The 20,527-nt window shown below is 35.5% G+C and overlaps 1 protein-coding gene across 1 annotated transcript in view; it reads right to left on the reverse strand.

The window, feature by feature from the left end:
• The window catches only part of LOC109721307 (importin-4), a 29,843-nt gene continuing 12,732 nt past the window's right edge, over positions 3,417–20,527 (reverse strand). The window contains exons 3-20 of the mRNA XM_020248849.1: positions 16,400–16,536; positions 16,184–16,229; positions 13,951–14,166; positions 13,353–13,865; positions 13,129–13,263; positions 12,786–13,001; positions 12,608–12,697; positions 12,272–12,516; positions 12,092–12,180; positions 10,163–10,200; positions 5,636–5,666; positions 5,420–5,542; positions 5,111–5,328; positions 4,909–5,004; positions 4,681–4,793; positions 4,393–4,528; positions 4,188–4,292; positions 3,417–4,078 (exon numbers count right to left, since the gene is read on the reverse strand). Of these exons, the coding sequence (XP_020104438.1) occupies positions 3,878–4,078; positions 4,188–4,292; positions 4,393–4,528; positions 4,681–4,793; positions 4,909–5,004; positions 5,111–5,328; positions 5,420–5,542; positions 5,636–5,666; positions 10,163–10,200; positions 12,092–12,180; positions 12,272–12,516; positions 12,608–12,697; positions 12,786–13,001; positions 13,129–13,263; positions 13,353–13,865; positions 13,951–14,166; positions 16,184–16,229; positions 16,400–16,536 (2,748 nt within the window). The 3' untranslated portion in view covers positions 3,417–3,877. The remainder of the gene's footprint in view (positions 4,079–4,187; positions 4,293–4,392; positions 4,529–4,680; positions 4,794–4,908; positions 5,005–5,110; positions 5,329–5,419; positions 5,543–5,635; positions 5,667–10,162; positions 10,201–12,091; positions 12,181–12,271; positions 12,517–12,607; positions 12,698–12,785; positions 13,002–13,128; positions 13,264–13,352; positions 13,866–13,950; positions 14,167–16,183; positions 16,230–16,399; positions 16,537–20,527) is intronic.

Below are 20,527 nucleotides of genomic sequence, written 5' to 3' on the forward strand. Positions count from 1 at the left end.
CGGAAACGTAGACCTGTTGTACATGTTGTTTATTATCCACACCCACTCTGATACTGAGATTCAGGTTTGAAAATCTGTTTTAAAGATTCCAATCTTGTTGATGTATCATTTCAAATTAAATTCTGATTAGATCAGAAACAAATCGAAATATCAGAAACTATCTTTGTTTAATTGGTTTTACTTTTCTTAGCATTTATGAACTCGCCTGGCTAATGCAGTACGTGTTAAATACTTTATATTCATATATGTACTTCCAACTATTCATTTGGATGTCTCTTTTTTCAGCCTCATATGTCTTTCCTTCCGCTTTCAATCTCTATATTATTCATTTTCATTAATACAGTCAAAAATAAATAAATTATATAGATAAAAATTAGATTAAACTATCCAATTATATATAACTAAAATTAAAATTTTATATGAATAATAATTTTTTACTTTAAAAATATTCTATATATTTTCTCAAGCATTCAATTAATAGCAAGATAGGCAACGGCAGACAGATGCTGCTACTTGGTAATTTGGAAGACTTCCAGTTTGGCCACATAGGGTGAGAGACAGAAAAAGAGTAAGAGAAAAATATATTGAAAATTTAGAGCTCTAAATTTAATAAAATTTTGCTCTTTTATTTGTCGATTGGATTTGTTTTTATGGGCCAACAATATTGGCCCAATTTTAACTAAACTCAGATTATTCACTCAGCCTATATATAATTAAAATATATTATATTTATATATTTTTTAATATATATATATATATATATATATATATATATATAATATATATATATATATATATATATATATATATATAGTGTAGAACTACTATGCTATCGAAAATATAGAGGATTTGATGTTTTCGAATTTTTGACCCTTTGATTAAGAATTGTATGGTTGGGATGATTGTGGTCCCTCTTAGGATTAAATAATATCCCTAGGATTAAGTGGTCCCTATAATATAATAATAGTATTAATTCAAAGAAATGATTAGTTGATCTAAAAATCAAAAAATCGAAAACACTAGATCCTCTATACTTTCGATAGCATAGCATGCATATATATATATATATATATATATATATATAGAGAGAGAGAGAGAGAGAGAGAGAGAGAGAGAGAGAGAGAGAGTCCGACTACTATACTATTGATAGTACCAAGCCTTTGGTACTGTTGAGTTTTCTACCGTTAGATCTACCCTTTGATCATTTCTATCCGTTAGATAATACTATTAAACCAACCACCCACTCAATCCTAGAGGACCACTATTAATTTAACCGGGGTCCGCTATCATCCTAACCGCACATTCTTTTATCCAACGGCCAAAAACTCAATAGTACCAAGGACTTGGTACTATTGATAGTATAGCAGCATAATTCTATATATATATATATTACTATATATAAGTATATTAATAATATATATATATATATATATATATATATATATATATATTCGAGCTTTTCGAGCCTAATTCGAACGAGCCGAGTAATACTCAAGCTCGGCTCATTTAATTTCGAGTCGAGCTCGAGCGAGCCAAATATCGAGTCGAACGTGAGTTGAACACGAGCCGGCTCGCTCATTTGCCAGCCTTACTAATATATATATGGCATGTTGCCACCAGAAATAGCACCCAAGTTTTCTTTTTACTTCTCCAATAATTAATATTTTAACTTCAAAATTTAAGCTAATTATTTTAAATATATAATAATTAATAATACATTCAAATTTTAAAGTCAAAATGCCGTCGACAGACTTAAATTGAATAAATTGAAAGGGCTAGGTAGTAAAATCAAAATTTTAGAGTAGCCATGTAAGTTTGGTATGTTTTTGCCAAAAATAATAATTAGAAAATATCTAGTTCAAATATAAAAATACCTATTCAGAAGTTTTCACAACTTACATCATGCATTATGAAAACATCAAAGATTTGATCTTTTCAAACCAATTATGAGAATAAATTGTAATGATCCAGCGGACTAATAATAATAATTCATTGGACCCAAAACACAAGCCCAAAATATGCCCAAAATATTTAAGCTCAGTTATTATTGTTATTATGATCTAATGGTCTCTTATATTATCCAATCACGATCCTGTTCCCATTCAATTGGGAACTATTGGGGTGTCATAGACTCCTGCTTAGGCTTTGACGCTCTTATCAGTTCAATCACACACGCAACTTAAGATCACCAGATGATGTGAGTCCCACCTCACATTTCTGGTTGGTAAACTCAGGCAATGTGAAGCCCACCTCACAATTCTGGTTGGTGAATTGGCTCTGATACCAAACTGTCCAGACCTGCTTCCCATCGGGTCATCCATCACTTAGCCTGTGGCTCGATTAACTGCGTATTCTAGACCTAATAATTTGTTGGGCCCAATCCACTAGTTCAAAATACTTAAACCCAATTATTATAATTAGAGTGTGCGGCAATATATTTCCGATTAGAATCTCTATCCTATCCGATGTTGGATTACTGAGGTGTTACAATGTGTGATTGTGATTGAGCCTGATGTTAGGGGCAAGTCTGTAACACCCTAATAGTCCCACATCGGATAGCAAAAGAATTCTGATTGCGAATATAACGATCCGACCCACTAGCAATAATAATTTATTGGACCAAAATCACTAGCTCAAAATGCTTAACATCTAGCATAGCTACCTGAGATGTCTAGCCATAGCCTACCCGATCAGGAACTATTCTCAAACCTTAGCTACACCCAATGTGGGACTATTCTCTCAAACTCAATCGCAATCACACACATGAACCAGATATACAGACGATATGAGATTCTAGGGAATCCCTGGTAGCACCTACCGGGAGGTCACCAATCACTTAACCTGCAAGCTTGATTAACTGTGTACTAAAATTTTTGGACCAAAATGTTTAAATCCAATTATTATTAATAAAATTTGTGGCCATATATTTTCAGTCAGGACTCTTTTTTCTATCGATGTGAAACTATTGAAATATTACATAAACCAAATCGAATATAACATCTAATTCTATAACAGATAGAATTATTTCATGATTTATGTTACTGGTCAATTAACTTCTCTAGCACACACTGCCAGAATTGCCTTCAGGTGTGCTGTAAAACGAATTCTTTTGGACTTGCAAAGCAAGCTTCGAGAGAATCATACAACAACTCCCTATAAATGTTAAGGGGGCAAATTGCACAAAAGCCTCAAATAAAATGCATTTTCATACTTGGGCACAGGTTGGAGTTTGAAGGCTCCAATTGTTTCCTATCACAAGAAAGAAAAGCAGAAGAACCAAAAGGAAAAAAAATTAAAAATTTAAATTAAACACCTATTGAAAATATTCTATAGTACAAATAAGGATTCATTCAAGTAAACTGAAAAAAAAAAAAAAAAAAATAGCAATGCTCATTTCTTCAAAAACTAGCACTACATAAAAGCAAATGGTAAATCTATATATATTCATAAATAACACAAGGGCATACACACTAGCATTTAAAAGGAGCCAAGGTCACATACATCCCAAGGAAATAAATACAACCTCAATCGAATATCAATTGAATGAAGAATGTCCAGAAAAAAATAACACACTAAAAGGACAAAGAAAACAAAAAAAAACAAAAACAAAAAAGCGAACAAATGTGAGGAAAAAGGAAAACTCAAACTCAAAAGCCCCAAAAACACTCTTGAAATTCAGATTTTGTCGGGACAATGGCAAATATGAACTTCGATGATGCAGCAGAAGCACCCTGCACAGCACCCCTATTGTGGACCAGACAGACGGTGGGTAATCAGTCTGTTTAGCAACTTCGCGCAGTAGGAAAATTTACACTTGAATATGATCCAAATAAAGCTTGTGAGTAGGGAGAAGGGCTTCATTTCTATCTCTCATCTATCACCTTTTACTCGCGAAAGCGGCCAATGCATTGGCGTGTGCGGGCGGAAGAGCACCCAGTATAGGCTGCATTTGCTGGCCATAGACCGAAACCAAGTGAGAGACAGCCATTCCAATCTTGCTTTTTACTTCGTCGCACTCCACCGGAGATACCACCACCTGAGCAAAGATATGAACCACATCGGGCACTAGAGGGAGGATCTGCTTTATAAATTGGAAATGAGTAAGAGATCCAAAAAGGAATAAATAGATTTATTGTTTATAAAATGCATGAAAGAAAAGAAAATACTCCTAGGAATAACAGTTATACCTGAGGATTGGAAGATAACAGTAGATTTGAGATGCAGCTGTAGACGGTCATCGACTCCTCATGGTCTTCTTTTAGTGGCAGCGCTTTGAGAAATACGGGTAAGACCTAAGTATGAAACCAACAGGGTTAGTGCTTCAAACGACCAAAATCCAATACACAAAATTGGGTTTCATCAGAATTTCATAGAGATTTATGATGATTCAACCTGGTTGAGAGGAATTGATTGGGGTTGCACCATTATCATCCTCGCGACAGCACCGGCGGCATTGTCTTTCACAGCATCATCAGGTTCAGATTCGCCAAACAATGGATACAAAGCACGCAGTACATCGCCATAGTATCTTTGCGAATTGCGAAAATGAAAGAAAACAATAGAAAAATAAATATTTCATGCAAGTTATTTGTTTATTTAACCAAAAAAAAGGGTAAAATTAGAAAGAGACGACACTAGAAAGGAGTAGTTGAATTAATCCTAGTATTATTCACGACATACTTAAGTGCTGCTGTGCTCCCATTCTTGCAAATCTCACCCGCACAGAATGCTGCATTTCTTCTGTTAGTTGCGTCAGATGATCCAAGTTCTTTTAATACCAAGGGCATTATCCTCTAATAAAGTAAATTATTTTTCAAAAAAGAAGAACCACAGGTTACAAAGCAGAAAAAGGAAGAGAAAACAAAACAAAAGCAAGTGAACAACCGATAAACAGATAAGCAAACCTACATCAATATAAGCAGAGATTGGAGCACCCATCTCTTGTGCAACCTCTGCTAGACAGGCAACGACCATTGTCCGATCTTGAGGAGGCCGTGCAGCTTTCTGCAGTTATTTTAGAACAAACCAGGAATCATATGAGACCTAAGGATCAGTGCTAACCTACAGAAGAATAGATAGACTCGAGATATTTTCGAAAAAGAAAACGCACCGCAAATCTCATCAAGGGATCAAACAATTTCACAAAAAGGGCATTGAAATTAGATCCCATCACTTTAGCAAAAGCAGGAAGAAGATCGGACACAGCATCCATGAGCACTTCATCGTGGTCGACGTCTCCATCTTCCGCATCATAGTCGGACTCCAGTTGCTGACAAGATGATTCCTCATGCAGAAGAGTCAGAGTTGCCTCCACAAGCCTCGGCATATCTTAAACAAGAGTATGCAATTCCATATATTACTCAAAAAGTCAAAACCAAGGCAACATTATTGAATGTAACGTGATAGTACAAGATCTTACAGGGCTCTATTGCTGCATAACCAGAGTCCTTCACGATGTCCGCTACACTCATGCAAGCTTGAGCCACAACTTCCTTGTCATCATCCTCCGTCATGGTCTTGATGTAGATATTCAGAACACTATCTGCACATGATGAGAGAAGTAGCATCTCCTTTTCTTTTTACCAATAAATATATCAAAAATTGCAAAATACTGGATATAAGGATTAGCACTTACCAAGAACTTCCTTCTGTTTCTCTGAGACATCCTGCATAAAAGGTAAAGAAAAATGGAATTCATTTTCTTTTTAAAAAAACTGAAATTCTGACATTCCATAGTTCTGAGTTAAAATAATAAACAAGAAAAGTGAGCAAGTGTTCCATTATTAATGAAGTCACGAACAACCCAAGAAAGTGGCAAATACGATAAGTGTGTTATCACATTAAACAGTACCATACTATGCAATGTAATCAGAAAGTGTCAAATAGGTACTACGCGGCTTCCAAGGGAACGAGACTTACGGAATTATATATAAAATAGCAAAGATCTAAACAATATTGTTCATCTATAACAATGTTAAACCAAGACACGTGCCGTAGTTTATTATTATCAAACAATTTGCATAAAATGTAACATAAACCATTGGCCAAGAATTATGTCTCTTATGGCCTGATTTTGCTGTGCTTCAGAGTGTAGTGCCATAGTTTTATTATTACAAAACAATTCGTGTAAGGCCTGACTTGGCTCTACTGCATGATGCTGCAGTTTCATTATTACAAAACAGTTAGTATAGAATGTAAATTAAGCCATCACCCACAGGTACGTCTCTCAGTTGCTGGTTTGGCTCTGCCGCTCTGCTGCAGGGTGTAGTGCCATTTGATGAAGTGCTGTCTTAAGATATGATATTTATAAGCAATACATTGAATTCGTTCCAACAGTTTCTCTTGGCAGTAAAACTAGACCACTGACTCTGCTAAAAGGAAAAATTCTACTAAGGGCTTCAAAAACACCCTTTTGCTTCCTGCTATGGCAGGACCCCAGACTTTCCAATTGCTAAACGCTCTGTTAGATGTAATTGCACCTAAAAGCATAAGCTAGACCAAACAGGCCCTAAGAGTAATTTTGCTCAGGAAATATTTTGAATTTTCCACGGATTTTTTTCTCTCATCTCTCATGTATGCCCGTAAGTTATGTGGTTCATGAATTGTCTACTCAAGCCTCAGCTAACATAGGTTTGCAATTTAGGCGGGATGATCTCTATGGCCCCGTTTGGTTCAGGGTATAAGCAGGAATAACGAAAGTTATCCCGGCTATTCCGCCAAACGGGATGATTTTTGGCTGGGATATTTTATCCCGGTCAAACCTTGCTATTCCCGGCTATCCCGGAATAGCTTGGGATTTACTATTCCACCATTTTGGTGGAATAGTGCTATTTCAATGTTTAATTTCAAACTTTATTAAAATTATAAATGGAGTTAAAACTAAATTATATAAATATAATATATTATATATTATTTTTATTATAAAATTATTAGTTGTACTATATTAATACATATTATTCATATTTAAATATTATAATAAATTATTTTTATTAAATTTAAGTTTAAGTAGAATTCTTNGGCCAATTTGCATAAAAAATTCACTAATTTTGGGCTTTTGCAAAAGTGGACCACTTTTTTGGATTTTGCAGATTCGGACCGAAATTTCAGCAAACTGACCAAAATACCTTTATTACTTTTTCTCTCTCCTCTTTCTTTTTCTCCGTTCTTTTTTTCCTCTCTCCGAAGAAGGCAGCGGAGACGGAGGTGGAGGTGGAAACACCCCGCCTCGCCTCCGCCCTGCACGCCCTCGCCCGTGCACTCCAGCCCTCCTCGCCTCTGACCCTGCTGAGGCCGCGTCGCCACCCTTCTTCTACACTAGGGCACGGCGACGTCGAGACGCAGGCTCTTCTCCTCCACCGCGCGTCGAAACGCCGAGATCGCCTCCGACGACGTCGCGATGGCTGCGATAAAAGGCCAAAGGAGAGGTGGTGATAAAAAAAAATGATAGAAAAAAATAAGAATAATAAAAAATAAAAAAAATTATTTTTTTCCTATAGAAAAGATTAAAAAATATAGGAGAAGAAAGAAGATGATGAAATTGTACTCTTAAAAAAAAATTACACTGTTTTAAAAAAAATTTGCACTGCTTTAATAAAAATTACACTATTTCATATAAAAATTACACTCTTTTAAAATAACTTTACACTCTTTAGGCCAATATTGCACCATTTAGAAAAAATTTGCACTATTTCATTTCTTTCTTTTTTTTTCCTCTTCTCTTCTTCTTCCTCTTCTTCTTCTTCCTCCTGCCGGAGCAGCACCCACCCTTCTTCTTCTTCTTCCTGCAGGAGCAGCGGCCCACCCTGCAGGGCACCTCCCCCGCCCCGCCGCCGCCGAGGAGGCCCGGTGGCGATGCGGGCGCACGAGCGGCGCCGCGCCCCAGCCGCGATCCCGCGTGCGCTGTTCTCCTTCGCCAGGCACAGCGCAAACAGCCCCGCACCGTGCTCAACCTGGCCAGCAGGCCGCCTACTGCACCGCCTCGGATGTCCGCCATCGCCGCGTCCTACTCTAGCTCGTCAGCGCCGTAGCCACATCGTCGCCTCCAAGTGCCTCTACGGCGGCACCACGCCCTCCTCTCCCGCGCCTGGGACATCCCGCTACCTTCGTCGACGCCAACGACACCCACGCCGTCCGCGCCGCCGTCCACGAGGTGACACCAAGGTCATCAATCTCATTATATTTTATATATATATATATATATATATATATATATATAATGAGCATTGTATATTAATTGTATCGTTTTCTCTGATAGTTTAAGCTTGTGAAAATTAATTAAGGGTTGTTTTATATATATTGGAAAAGTGATCTACGTGGAGACGATGTCGAACCCCCACGCTGGCGGTGGCGGACGTGTCGCATTGGCGGCGATCGCGAGGGAGAAGGGGGTGAAGCTGGTGGTGGACAACACCTTCACGCCCATGGTGGTCTCCCCGCGCGACTCCGCCCCGACGTCGTCATACACAGCGTCTCCAAGTTCATCAGCGCGGCGCCAACATCATCGCCGGTTACTAACCAACTTACCTTTTCTTTCCTTTTCCTTTTTTTTTTTTTTGGGCGGCGCCGACATCATGCGCCGCGTCGCCGCCACGGCCTCCTCGGCGGCGGCGACAGGGGAGGTGCTCCTGCAGGGGGTGCTGCTCCTGCAGGAAGAAGAAGAAAAAGGGGGTGCTGCTCCCGCAGGAGGAAGAAGAAGAAGAAGAAGAGAGAGGAAAAAAGAAAGAAAGAAATGAAATAGTGCAAAATTTTTCTAAATGGTGCAATATTGGCCTAAAGAGTGTAAAGTCTATTTTAAAAGAGTGTAATTTTTATATGAAATAGTGCAATTTTCATTAAAACAGTGTTTTTTTAAAACTGTAATTTTTTTTAAAAGTGCAATTTCATCATCTTTTTTCTTCTCCTATATGTTTTGATCTTTTCTGCAGGAAAAAAATAATTTTTTTTATTTTCATTTTTTTCTATAATTTTTTTTTGTCACCACCTCTCCCTTACTTTCTATCGCAACCATCGCGACGTCGTCGGAGGCGATCTCGCCGCCTCCGACGACGTCTCGGCGTTCCGACGCGTGGTGGAGGAGAGGAGCCTACGTCTCGACGTCGCCGTGCCCTAGAAGAGAAGAAGGGTGGCGACGCGGCCTCAACAAGGTCGGAGGCGAGGAAGGCTGGAGTACAAGGGCGAGGGCGTGCGGGGCGAAGGCGAGGCGGAGACGAGACGGACTGTTTCCGCCTTCGCTTCCGCTGCCTTCTTCGGAGAGAGGAAAAAAAGAACGAAAGAAAAAGAAAGAGGAGAGAGAAAAAGTAATATGGGCATTTTGGTCAGTTTGCTGAAATTTCGGTCCGAATCTGCAAAATCCAAAAAAATGGTCCACTTTTGCAAAAGCCCAAAATTAGTGGATTTTTTATGCAAATTGGCCTAAATTTATTAATAATAAAAATTATAAATTTATTTATTAAAAAAATTTTATCAAATTTATACATTTATTATAATAAATTATTTTTATTAATTGTTCCCACCCCTATTCTTATTTAAAAATTTTAAATTTTAAATTTTAAATTTAAATTTATAAAATTTATAATTTGCAATCTCAAAATTAAAGTTTATAATTTTAATATAAATATATATATATTCTAAACTTTAAATTTTAAATTTAAATTTTGATATTTTAAATTTTTGAAATTTAAAATTTGATATATTTATATTTTTCAAATTTAAATTTGACTTAAATTTAAAGTTTGAAATTTTAAATTTTTGAATTTAAAATTTGAGATTTTAAATTTTTAATTTTGAAATTTAAAAGTTAAAATTTAAAATTGTAAATATAAAATTTAAAAATTCAAATTCATATATAATATAAAATTTAAAATTGTAACTTATTCTATCTTATCTATCCAAATTCTATTTTTCTTAAATCCCGAAAACAACCCAATTTTCATCCAAACGCAAAATTAATCTAATTCTTGTTTATACCTAAACTTATACCTATCTCTGAAATAGGCAGTTCTTGCTTATACCCGAACCAAACAATACCTATGAGAAAATGATCTTGAACATTAAGATCCTTTGTCTGTACAGTGTAAGCACACAGAACAAAAAATGTTTAGATGGTCCATGAGGTCAAATTTAGACAATGGAAAGAACAGATTCTGCAAGAGAGAATACTCACCATGTTGTCAGGAATTGCACGGATAGCTGTTAAAATATCTGCAAGATTAATAAAAACTCATAAATAATTAAATTGTCATGGAAAAGTTACATGCAAGTGCCAAGTAAATTTCAGTTACAAGGAATGATAGTAGAAAGTTCAAGTGAGTTTGAGGCCATCAAATGATGGAAAACAAGAAATGTCATGACCTACTCAAGGCTTATACTCTTTTTAAAGGAGCTAAGCTAGATAATCCTTTTCCACCACACAACGATACTCAAATTATAGACTCAATGTCTAAAAGTAGGCGATACTCAAATTATAGACTCAAGGCGTGTTTGGTTCGCCTCTTTTTCACCATGGAATCGGAATCGGAATGGGTGAATCCGTTTGTGGGTGTTTGGTACGCGGGAGTCCCATTCCGATTCCGATTCCAGCTTATTTTGATTCCGATTGCGATTCCAACTCCGACTTCGAACCAAACACGCCCTCAATGTCTAAAAGTAGGCAAAACAGTATCTAGGGCAAAAAGTAAAAAAGGTAACCCGCTTCTAATCTAATGTGAATTCACCTATAAAAAATTAGACAATATTACTTTAAGGTGGCTTTTCGTCAAGAATAGAGTGCAGATAGTAGTGAATATACACTCTTCCATCAAACACAATAAGAACTGGTGTTATAATGTATATTTCATTGGATAGATAAAAGGCAGCCCTATCTCCAGGTAATTCCTACGAAACCTAAGCAAACATAGTGATATAACATTCACAATTAGAGACACGTTTGAGCCTCCAACAAGTATTCCAATGATTAAATCAAATTTGATTACTATAGGAAAATTTTTTGAAGAAATGCACAATTAGGAGATCAAAGCTCTATGATGTAGAACCAGATTTAAAGAGGGTTAAGTCGAGTCATCTTTTATTTATTTGAGTCAATTTTTTCATTAGGGTTGAATCAGTTGATTGAGTCGTTTAGGTTTTAATTTCTTTTCTAATTTTCGGAATTATTTTGTTTGTTAATTTATTTTAATTGTTTTTATAGATTTTTTAGGATTTATCATATGTTAATAAATCTCTAAAAATTAGAGATATGCTTTAGGATTTTATAGATATATTTGAAGAATTAGGAAAGACCCCTAAAATTGTGAAATTTGAATTAGATTAGGATTATACTTTGAATGTTATAAGTATAGCCTATGCCTTGTAATTTGGAGACGAATTATGATGAAATAAAATTTGAGTTTGTGCTTTGATTGGCCACGGTATCTTCTACCCCTTCCCTTCCCTGCCATGTGCGCCGGTAAAATTCTTCTTTCTAAGAGGTTCTATCTTCTCTCTTCTTATTCTTCTTTTCTCTTTTCCACTATTTCTCTCTTATTCTTCTTCTAAATTTGTTTTCTCTATTATCAGCTATTTTCTTCAATTTTCTCTTAATTTGTTTAAAAATATTACAAAATAAAAAAATTGTTGGAACCTTCTTAGAGTCTTACTACTTTGGATTTTTTTCTTTTTTTAATTACGAAAATTGATTCAAAAATTCATTAATTCTTTTATAAATTAAAAAAATCTGAAAATTAATTTAAAATTTCTAGAAAATTCTAAATTTAGTTTTAAATTGATTTTGGGCTCATTACTTGCAAGATAGATTAAGGCTTTCCTAATTTGTCCTGTATCACTCTACCACCGGATACAATTTGAGTAGGATCACTTAACCATGCTTCACAATTGGAAAAACGGATACTATCGAGGATATAGAAATGCCCCCAACCCAACACTACCTAAGCATCTAACGCACTAGTATCCAGAATCTCTGATCATTTACCAAGCTAATTTTAGAGGAAAGATTATTAAATAGACAAGTTAAAATATGCTAAAGAAAGTCAGTAAACTAGAATATCGTAGGAAAGTACATGTGATTAGCTGGAGAATGTGAAGAAATGTTACTCACGTTTTAGAGCAATAATGGCCTGAAGCCTGACATCTTCATGGAAATATCCAGAGTGCCTAACTAATATCTTCAGTGACTCCTCCAAATAGCTTATGCAAATCAAGGAAACAAAATAAAGAAAAAACAAAAAAAAAAAAGAAGAAAAGATTACCTAATAACCAGATTCAAAAATACGGATACGGTGCAAAAGCATTCTTTGTGTGAAACGCAAACAATCCAATAGCCTGGGTTGCCGCAGCCTTTTCATCCAATACCCCAGTCCTCACACTAATATTTCGAACTCTCGGCTCATCATTTGTATCATCATCATCAGAAGAGACGCCACCGAATCCATTGTCAACACTGTCCGAATCGTCAATATCCACAGCAGAACCATCATCCAAATTGCATGATGAAAATACCAGAGGTACAACATGAGGAAGATACTGTAACAAAGAGTACGTAGTTCTTGAATCAAGAATGCGGCAATGAAAATAAAAGTAGTGGTCAAATACATTTAAAAACTGAATGTGCTACCTGCGTAAAGCCATCATCTAATATTTCAGCAATATTGCTGAAGAAACCATGAGTGTACTCTCGGAGCTCACTAAAGTCCAGTGCAAAACCCTTGAACAGGAAAGTCATAAAATTTACACTTAAAAAATTTATGATTCAGTGAATAAAGAAGAAAAATAAAAGTGGAAGTGTAACTCACAGAAAGTGCAGCCTCAATAAAAGGGGGTAAAATGGGTTCCATCCTCGTCCTTCCAACAGCCATTGCTACTATCCCAACAAGTTCAGTTGCCCTGGCTCGTGCGCGCAAGTCCTCATCATTTGTGAGTACCATAAAGCTTTTCATCATCTCAAGCACCTTCTCTGCATATGGAATAAAGGCTTGTTCTGCTGCAGCTGCTACAGAGCCTATTGCAGACTGCAGTAAAATATGATATTCAGAAATGAAACATATAAAGAAAAATTGTGGCCAAATAAAAATAAAAAAAAATAGTCTGAAATTAAAATAGCCATTCAAAATGATCAAGATTGCATAAAAAAATGACCATGCATGTTTCTTGCAGATTTCGAGGACTGCCTTGCAAACATGTCACTAATCTCCCCATCAATGGATCTATATATGGAAAAATATCTTCACCCATGTCCTCACAAAATGCGGCCAGAGCATAGTATGACTTTTCCTGCAAAAAGAAAAGAAAAAGAAAAACAATCTAAAGTAAATATAAGATATTTAACAAACTTCATACCTAGCAACATAAACTTCCAGTACCTTAACTTCATCTGAGGGATCCTCAAGGGCATCTAGAATGCAGGGAAGGACACTTTTATAGTGGGATAAAATCTCAGGCTGCAGATGTTCTGCAAACTGGCCAAGGGCAAATGATGCAGCACCCCTCACCATTTGTTCTTGATCCTTTAAAGCTCCTAAAACAATAAAGAGAACATCTTCCAGCTTATCTTTCATTAACTCGTAACAACCTTCAGAGACGACACCCAATGCTGTCACTGACGCCTCCCGATATTTGGGATTAACATTACGGAAACTCAGAGAGGCGAATTCAAGAACAGGCCCAAAGACATGTCTCGGTATGTTGATGGCCATTGTGTCAATGACTTCAGCAGCAGCTCGATCAGCCGCCAGATCAGATTCTTCATCCCCACCATCCCCACTGGCTGTTTCTGTAAGTAAAGGACACATGACTTGCAGAATTGGTACAACCAACTTGTGCTTCTTCAAGAAAGAAGATTTGAACTTTGCAAGCCATGAAATTATTTGAATCGCCTGTGACAATCAACAGGATGAAGCTATAATGCTATAAGCTGTGTAAGACAAAGGTATCAAAATACACAGTTGATTTCTATAATACCTGGTGTCGTATATTTAAGTCCAATGCCTGGCTTGAGCAAACATCAAGAGAGAATTGAACTATGGATCTCACAGAATCACCAAGTAGTGGAGCTGGAGACTCAATGAGTTCATCAAAGATTTCAAAAGCAATGGAGGCAACATCTTCCTCGCCGTTAGCAAGGCATTGCCGTGATACATTTAATATACTGGGAATAAAATCTCGAAATAGTTTTACCTATAAATGGAGCAAGATGTAAGTATTATATTCAAGAAAAGGAAGAAAAAAGTACAACTGCAATACTTTAAAGTTCTGCAGTGAGAAATGTGGTTCCTAAGTGCACACATGGTCATGAAATAAAGTAAAGCTACAACACAAGTCACATCAAAAAGTTAAAGAATACAAAAGCAGCACTAGAAGTGCATAATTCATAGCCTGTGCCATATTTATTCACATCTAGTTTATGGTTCTACCAGAATACAAGTATATTGATATCTAGCCCATTTAGCTAGTATTTTAAAGTTTTCCAATTATGTAATTAATGAAGAATAGTTTTGGTGATGAACCAAAACCGAAACCGAGTTTCCAACCATGGTCATGTTCACATTCAAGTTGATTTTCAACTCGGATCCACAAGCTTTATTTCTCTTCCACTCTTTTGCTCCAATTGCATACTCAATTGAGTGAATTATACATAGTGCGCACTAGATTTCTTAAGGTTACTAGGTTAGACATTAGGATTGTATAAGGTTGTTTGCATCACATTGTATATGATTCTTTATACATGTCCAGCATCAAGGACAATCTTCAAATCCGTAATGCTACACAACAACAATTATCGCCCTCGTTAAACATGCATCTAGAAACAGAAAAGACATAAGTGCTAGCCATTCTTATGCATCTCAATGAGGAGAAAAAAAAAAAATGCAATATGATGTGAGACTAAGGCGCCATTTGGCTAAGCTATAGAAAATAATGCGCTTGTAAAAGAGCTATAGAAAATAGTACTGTGATATTTAAAAAGTTTGTACAGTATTTGGTCATTCCGTCGTGTTGTCTGTAATTAAACGTTGTTTGGTTGTCTGAAAAGTTCTTTGAAATGTTGTAAACTGATAAAATACTACCCAAAAATTATTTTTAAATATTTTCAATAAAGTATATTTAAAATATCTAGTAAGAAACACGTCATTTAAAATAACCTAATTAAGAAAATTCTACTTTAACTCAGAATTATTTTTTTTAATAAGTTAAATATCAAAATAGTCTCAATATGCATGACAATAAGTAAATTTATACAGAACTCAAAAGTAATGTAAACATAAAGAAAAATCAAATCATTAAATTTGACAAGCTTACTAGTAAATTTAACGAAATTCTAAATTTAACTGACTAAAATCTAAAATACTAAAAATTAACGAAGTATCAATTGAAAGAATAAAACCAAGGGGGAGATTTCAAAATGACCTATAGTTGAGGAGGTCTCAATACATTTTTTACTTTTTGATTTAAGCGACTTTATTGATTTAAATTAAAAATTAAATTTATTGATGATTTCATTAAATTTAATAATTTTAACTAGTTTTAATAAAAATGGAATAGCCAATACCTAATAAGCCAATAAATTCATTTATTTTCCTTTTTTTTAAAAAAAAAAGAGTTACTTGCAACTTAATAATAAAAAAAAGAAAGTAATAAGAAAAAAAAAAGATGGGCTTATTTTAAAATGGCCTGTAATTGAGAGAGGGAGGAGGAGGCGAGATAATCAGGATTAGGTATCTACTAGGGACAAAGGAGTACTGATAATAGATTGGGGGTGTGTTGTCATTTAGAAGAAAATTCTTAACTAAAGAAGCATGCATTCCTATAACATAGAAGCTTCGATCTTGGAGCTTCTGCAATATCCCTCCCTACCGCACAACTTACGGCCCGAAGTGGAGAAGCTCGATGAACTTTTTACTCCCAAACAGTCTATTAGGCACAAAAGTCTGTTTTGAAATTGTAGAAGCCAGGCCAAATGGGTACAAAAATAAAAATGACAAATGGGTACTAAAATAAAAGTGACACAAGTGCAAGGAAGAAGTACTATAATTAATGACAATCTCTTAGAAAAGAAAAAAAAAAAAAATTCCGTGTGCTGAACTTCAAGAATTTCTTTTCGGACATACCAAAAGGAAACACGTACCAGAACAAGAAATGTTAAAAGGAAAATAATAATCAAAATAAATATGGTCGATATTCGAAATAGAGAACTTACCACATCAGCACCATCATTAATAAACTCGATAAAAGCTCCAACAGCCCTGACAGAAGAGAAAGAATCAAAACAAGTAAAAGATCAAACAATGGTTGCCACTGCAAATCCTATGATGAAGTATGTTCCACTGCAAATCCTATGATGAAGTATGTTAGACTATTTCAGTTCACAGAAAAACAAATAGCATTTGAGTACATAAAATGAGAACATACGTACTTCAAAGCAGCAACTCTGACTCGAGTGCTAGATTCATCTTGCAGGCACTTCAACAGAATAGGTTGCAGATCAACCAAATGGGATTGGAATGTGGGTCCAATAGTTTCAGTAAGAGAGCTGAATAAAATCAAAGCCACCTAGAGCATAAGCAGAACCACAATATTAGCACGAAGTCACTAAGTACCACATTTTTAATTAGGATGTCTATATAAAGAATGTCTGTACAAAATACTGCTTACCTAAAGTATGAAAAATGAATATCAATTAATTCTCTTTTGATTTTTTTTGTTTTTAGGGGGCAAGGGAAACTACAACAAGCTACTGACGGAGCAACACAAAATCTGAAATCATCAACAAATACATTTTGGAGGTGTTTGGATTGATCAATTGCAATTCAGTTACCAAGTTTAGTGAGAGCAAAATTGTTAGCTCCACTCACAACCACGACATGATCTGCCGCCTAGCTGTGGGCTGGACTCCTTGAAGACAACTTCCCCTCAGAAAGGTCTGAAGTCGTCTTTCATGGAAAGATCCACATATAGCCCACAGTTAGGCTGCAGACCACGTCGGCATTGTTATGGTCAGTAGCGGCATTGTTATGGTCAGCAGCAGTTCTACTCGTATTAAACCTGGCTTCCAGCCAAATTGAAAGTACACCAATCCTAGAGTGCCTATTTTGCAAGAATTAATGCAGATTGTAAATTAGTAACAATATTTGTTAGAGCATCACTTAAAATAATATGAATTCGCAATGTTAGTATTCATAAGATGGTACTACAAACTAATGCCTACACAAGTCAACATGCTGAAAATAAAAAGCAAGCAGTTCGAAGCTTAACATAACAATGGGTTTGAATGACTTAACTGCACAAAAAATGTCACAATGATACATAGTAAATACAGTCGCACAAACACTAGCACTAATCAAGAATTATCACAACAATGTGAAGCTGAAAATATAAAACAGAAGAGTCCTATTTGCAACCTTTAAGGCCACTTAAATGGAATAAAAAGACAAGTTGTTGAGATTCCTACTCTATATGATTGAATTTTCATCTTTCCATCAGTTTCAAATAAAATGGTGGTTCCTATTCAATATGTTGAGAACAGCACTCAATACTCTCCATGCACATAACATTGAAGGACACCTAACGAAAATGGGAGCTCATACATTTCTGTATACTAAATAGTAACTAGCCGAAAGCTCGTCAAGAAACATTTCTTTTTAAGCAGTTTATTCATGTTAATTATAAGACAAAGGTAATGTTTCAAATCCAAATATACAACATAGAGCACAACCATGATTAGTCCTATGCCACAGATAAGAGGATTTCGAACAGCATGCTACTTAACGTAAGTCTCACGTTCACCAGTTTTAATGTGGGTCTGTAAAGCAAGTAAAATGACATCTATATGACACATTTATTTAAGAATTAAGATTATGTTACGATCACCCGGAATCGTAGAACAACGGGGATATAAATTTTTTTTCATTATTAGATAAGACATTTTATTTGAGATATCAACTAGATTAGAAATATCTTTTAATTTATACTATCCTTGTATAGTTTCTTATCATATTAAGATATTATAATGATTCTAGGCCTACAAACAAAAGGCTCTCCTCATTTGTTCAATTTTGTTACTAAAGAAGTGATTCTTCTTATGCCTTTTAGTTTAGGTATGTTAAATGAGGAGGCCCCTTTCTTCTTGGAGCAGAGAGGCGTCCACTAGAGGCATTAAATCAATCAATTGGTATCAAACCTACAGTTAGGACCAGGAGATCCTAACAATTTGGCATAAGAGTCAGGTTCAATCTCAAGCCAAAGATTTCGTCTTCTCATTTGCCTTTGCATTTGATTCAGGATTAGGACTTCCAATGCACTCGACGTCCTGCATACTATCTTTTCCATGTGTTGAAATCTGCATACTATCTTTTCCATGTGTTGAAATCTAGGGCTTCGATCGACGTCAACTTTCACTCACCGTGGGCTAAACCAGAGCCATTATGAGCTAAACCGAGTTGTCTACTATTGAAAGAGCTCATTCTTGCCTAATTTGAGCATATCTTAATCCAGCAAAGTGCTCTTCACTGAATTTGTATTTAGGCCTTTTTGCATAAAAAATCCACCAGTTTTGAGATTTTGTGAAAGTGGGCCACTATTTTGGATTTTACAAATTCGGTCCGAATTTTTAGTAAACCGACCAAAATACCCTTATTCCTTTTTCTCTCTGTTTTTATTTTTGCTCGTTCGTTTTTCTCCTTCCGCTCCGGTTCGTCTCCATCGTCACCGTTTCTTCCTTCTCCTCCTGCTTCCTGTCCCTTTTCCTCCTTCACTGCTGCCACATCGACGCTGCACTCTCTCTCTTTTTTTCACTCGTTCGTTTTTCCTTCCGCTCCGGTTCATCTCCCTCCTCATTGTTTCTTCCTCTCCTTCTCCATCCACTTCCTCTCCTTTCTTCGCCTCCACCTCCTCCTCCACATTATTGTTTTTATAGTAGACCACTAGATTTATCAGAAAAGACTAGTTTTCCAAGTACTAGTGTTGTAGAATGTTCGTTTTATGGATTGCTGGTACATTGATATATATGTGGAGAGTTTAGGGCAAGAATTAAAGTATCGGCCGTGCCACACCGTGCCGTGCGGCACGTACCGTGCCCCCAAGAAAAGGGCACAGTACAGGGGGGTTCTCGGACCCCCCTTGTGTGCCGCGGCACCCCCGACCGTGCCGCACGAGACAAACCGGCACGCTTGAGGGTGCCGCGGCACTGTGCCGTGCCGCAGGGAGTCAGGAATGAATTTTTTTTTTTCTTTTGCTTTTTGATTTTTTTTTTGTTTTGTCTTTTTGCATTTGGTGATTTTCTTTTGCACTGTGGATGCTTTTTGGGTTTTGTCTTTTTATTGGAGGGGGATTTGGCCTTTGGGTAACCCGAAGGCCAGGGATGCTTTTTTTTTTTTCATGATCACCCTCCACCCCCCTCGTCTTTTCCTTTTTATACTCTTTGCTTCTTTTTTTTTGTCTTTTTGCATTTGGTGATTTTCTTTTGCACTGTGGATGCTTTTTGGGTTTTGTCTTTTTATTGGAGGGGGATTTGGCCTTTGGGTAACCCGAAGGCCAGGGATGCTTTTTTTTTTTTCATGATCACCCTCCACCCCCCTCGTCTTTTCCTTTTTATACTCTTTGCTTCTTTTTTTTTGTCTTTTTGCATTTGGTAGTTTTCTTTTGTATTGTGGTTGCTTTTTTTTTTTCATGTTCCCCCTCCCTCCCTCGTCTACTTAAGGCAACTTCCCCCTCTCTTTCTCGATTATCCTCTCCTCTACTCTCTGTCTTTTTTTCTTCTTAGTGCCGACATATCTTCCTAAAATTATTTAAAGGAGGCAAAGACATTGCATATCGCAGATTTGCTTATTAGATAAGTCAAAGAAATTAGAATTTAATTTTTTTATTTATAAATATAGGAGTTAATTTTTATTAATATATTCTATCCACCACAAACATCTATTTTCTTTTCACAAATTATGTTATCAAACTTTTTCGCACCGCGAAACTTTTGGCGAATCAAGGTAAACAAACTTTGAGGTACATCAACCTTAAAATTTTATTTTTGCATTAGAAGATTTAAAATATTGATAAAATCATAAGCTAAATTAAATCAATTGATACTTAAGTTTATTTAATTAATTTGTCATTTAATTTATTACTATTTTTTGATGATCTAATAAGTTTTCTAAAAAAATCAATAATAAAGTATTTTTTAAAAAAATTTTAAATAAAAATTTGTAAGTTAAATTTAAAAATTATTTTTTTGTATCTTATAAAAGAAAGATAGTAATATGATGAAAAAAAGAAAAAAAAGATGTCTTTGTATTTTAAAAATTATAACATGCAATAATTTTAAAAACTAATATAAATTTCCAGAAAACTATTTCTTTATGACTTTAACATTATATTTTATAAATTATTAAAATTCGAATAAAAGAAAGAAAAAAAATAAAAAGAATTTTAAAAGTTAATCAATTCTAAGTTTCTAACATATTTTTGAAGAATTTTTTCAAAATTTATTTTCTTAGAATTTTGATCAAATATTTTTTAAAAGAATAAAAAAGAAAAAAATTATGAATATAAT

This window comes from Ananas comosus, linkage group 15 (genome assembly GCF_001540865.1).
Source record: "Ananas comosus cultivar F153 linkage group 15, ASM154086v1, whole genome shotgun sequence".
Taxonomy (NCBI): domain Eukaryota; kingdom Viridiplantae; phylum Streptophyta; class Magnoliopsida; order Poales; family Bromeliaceae; genus Ananas; species Ananas comosus.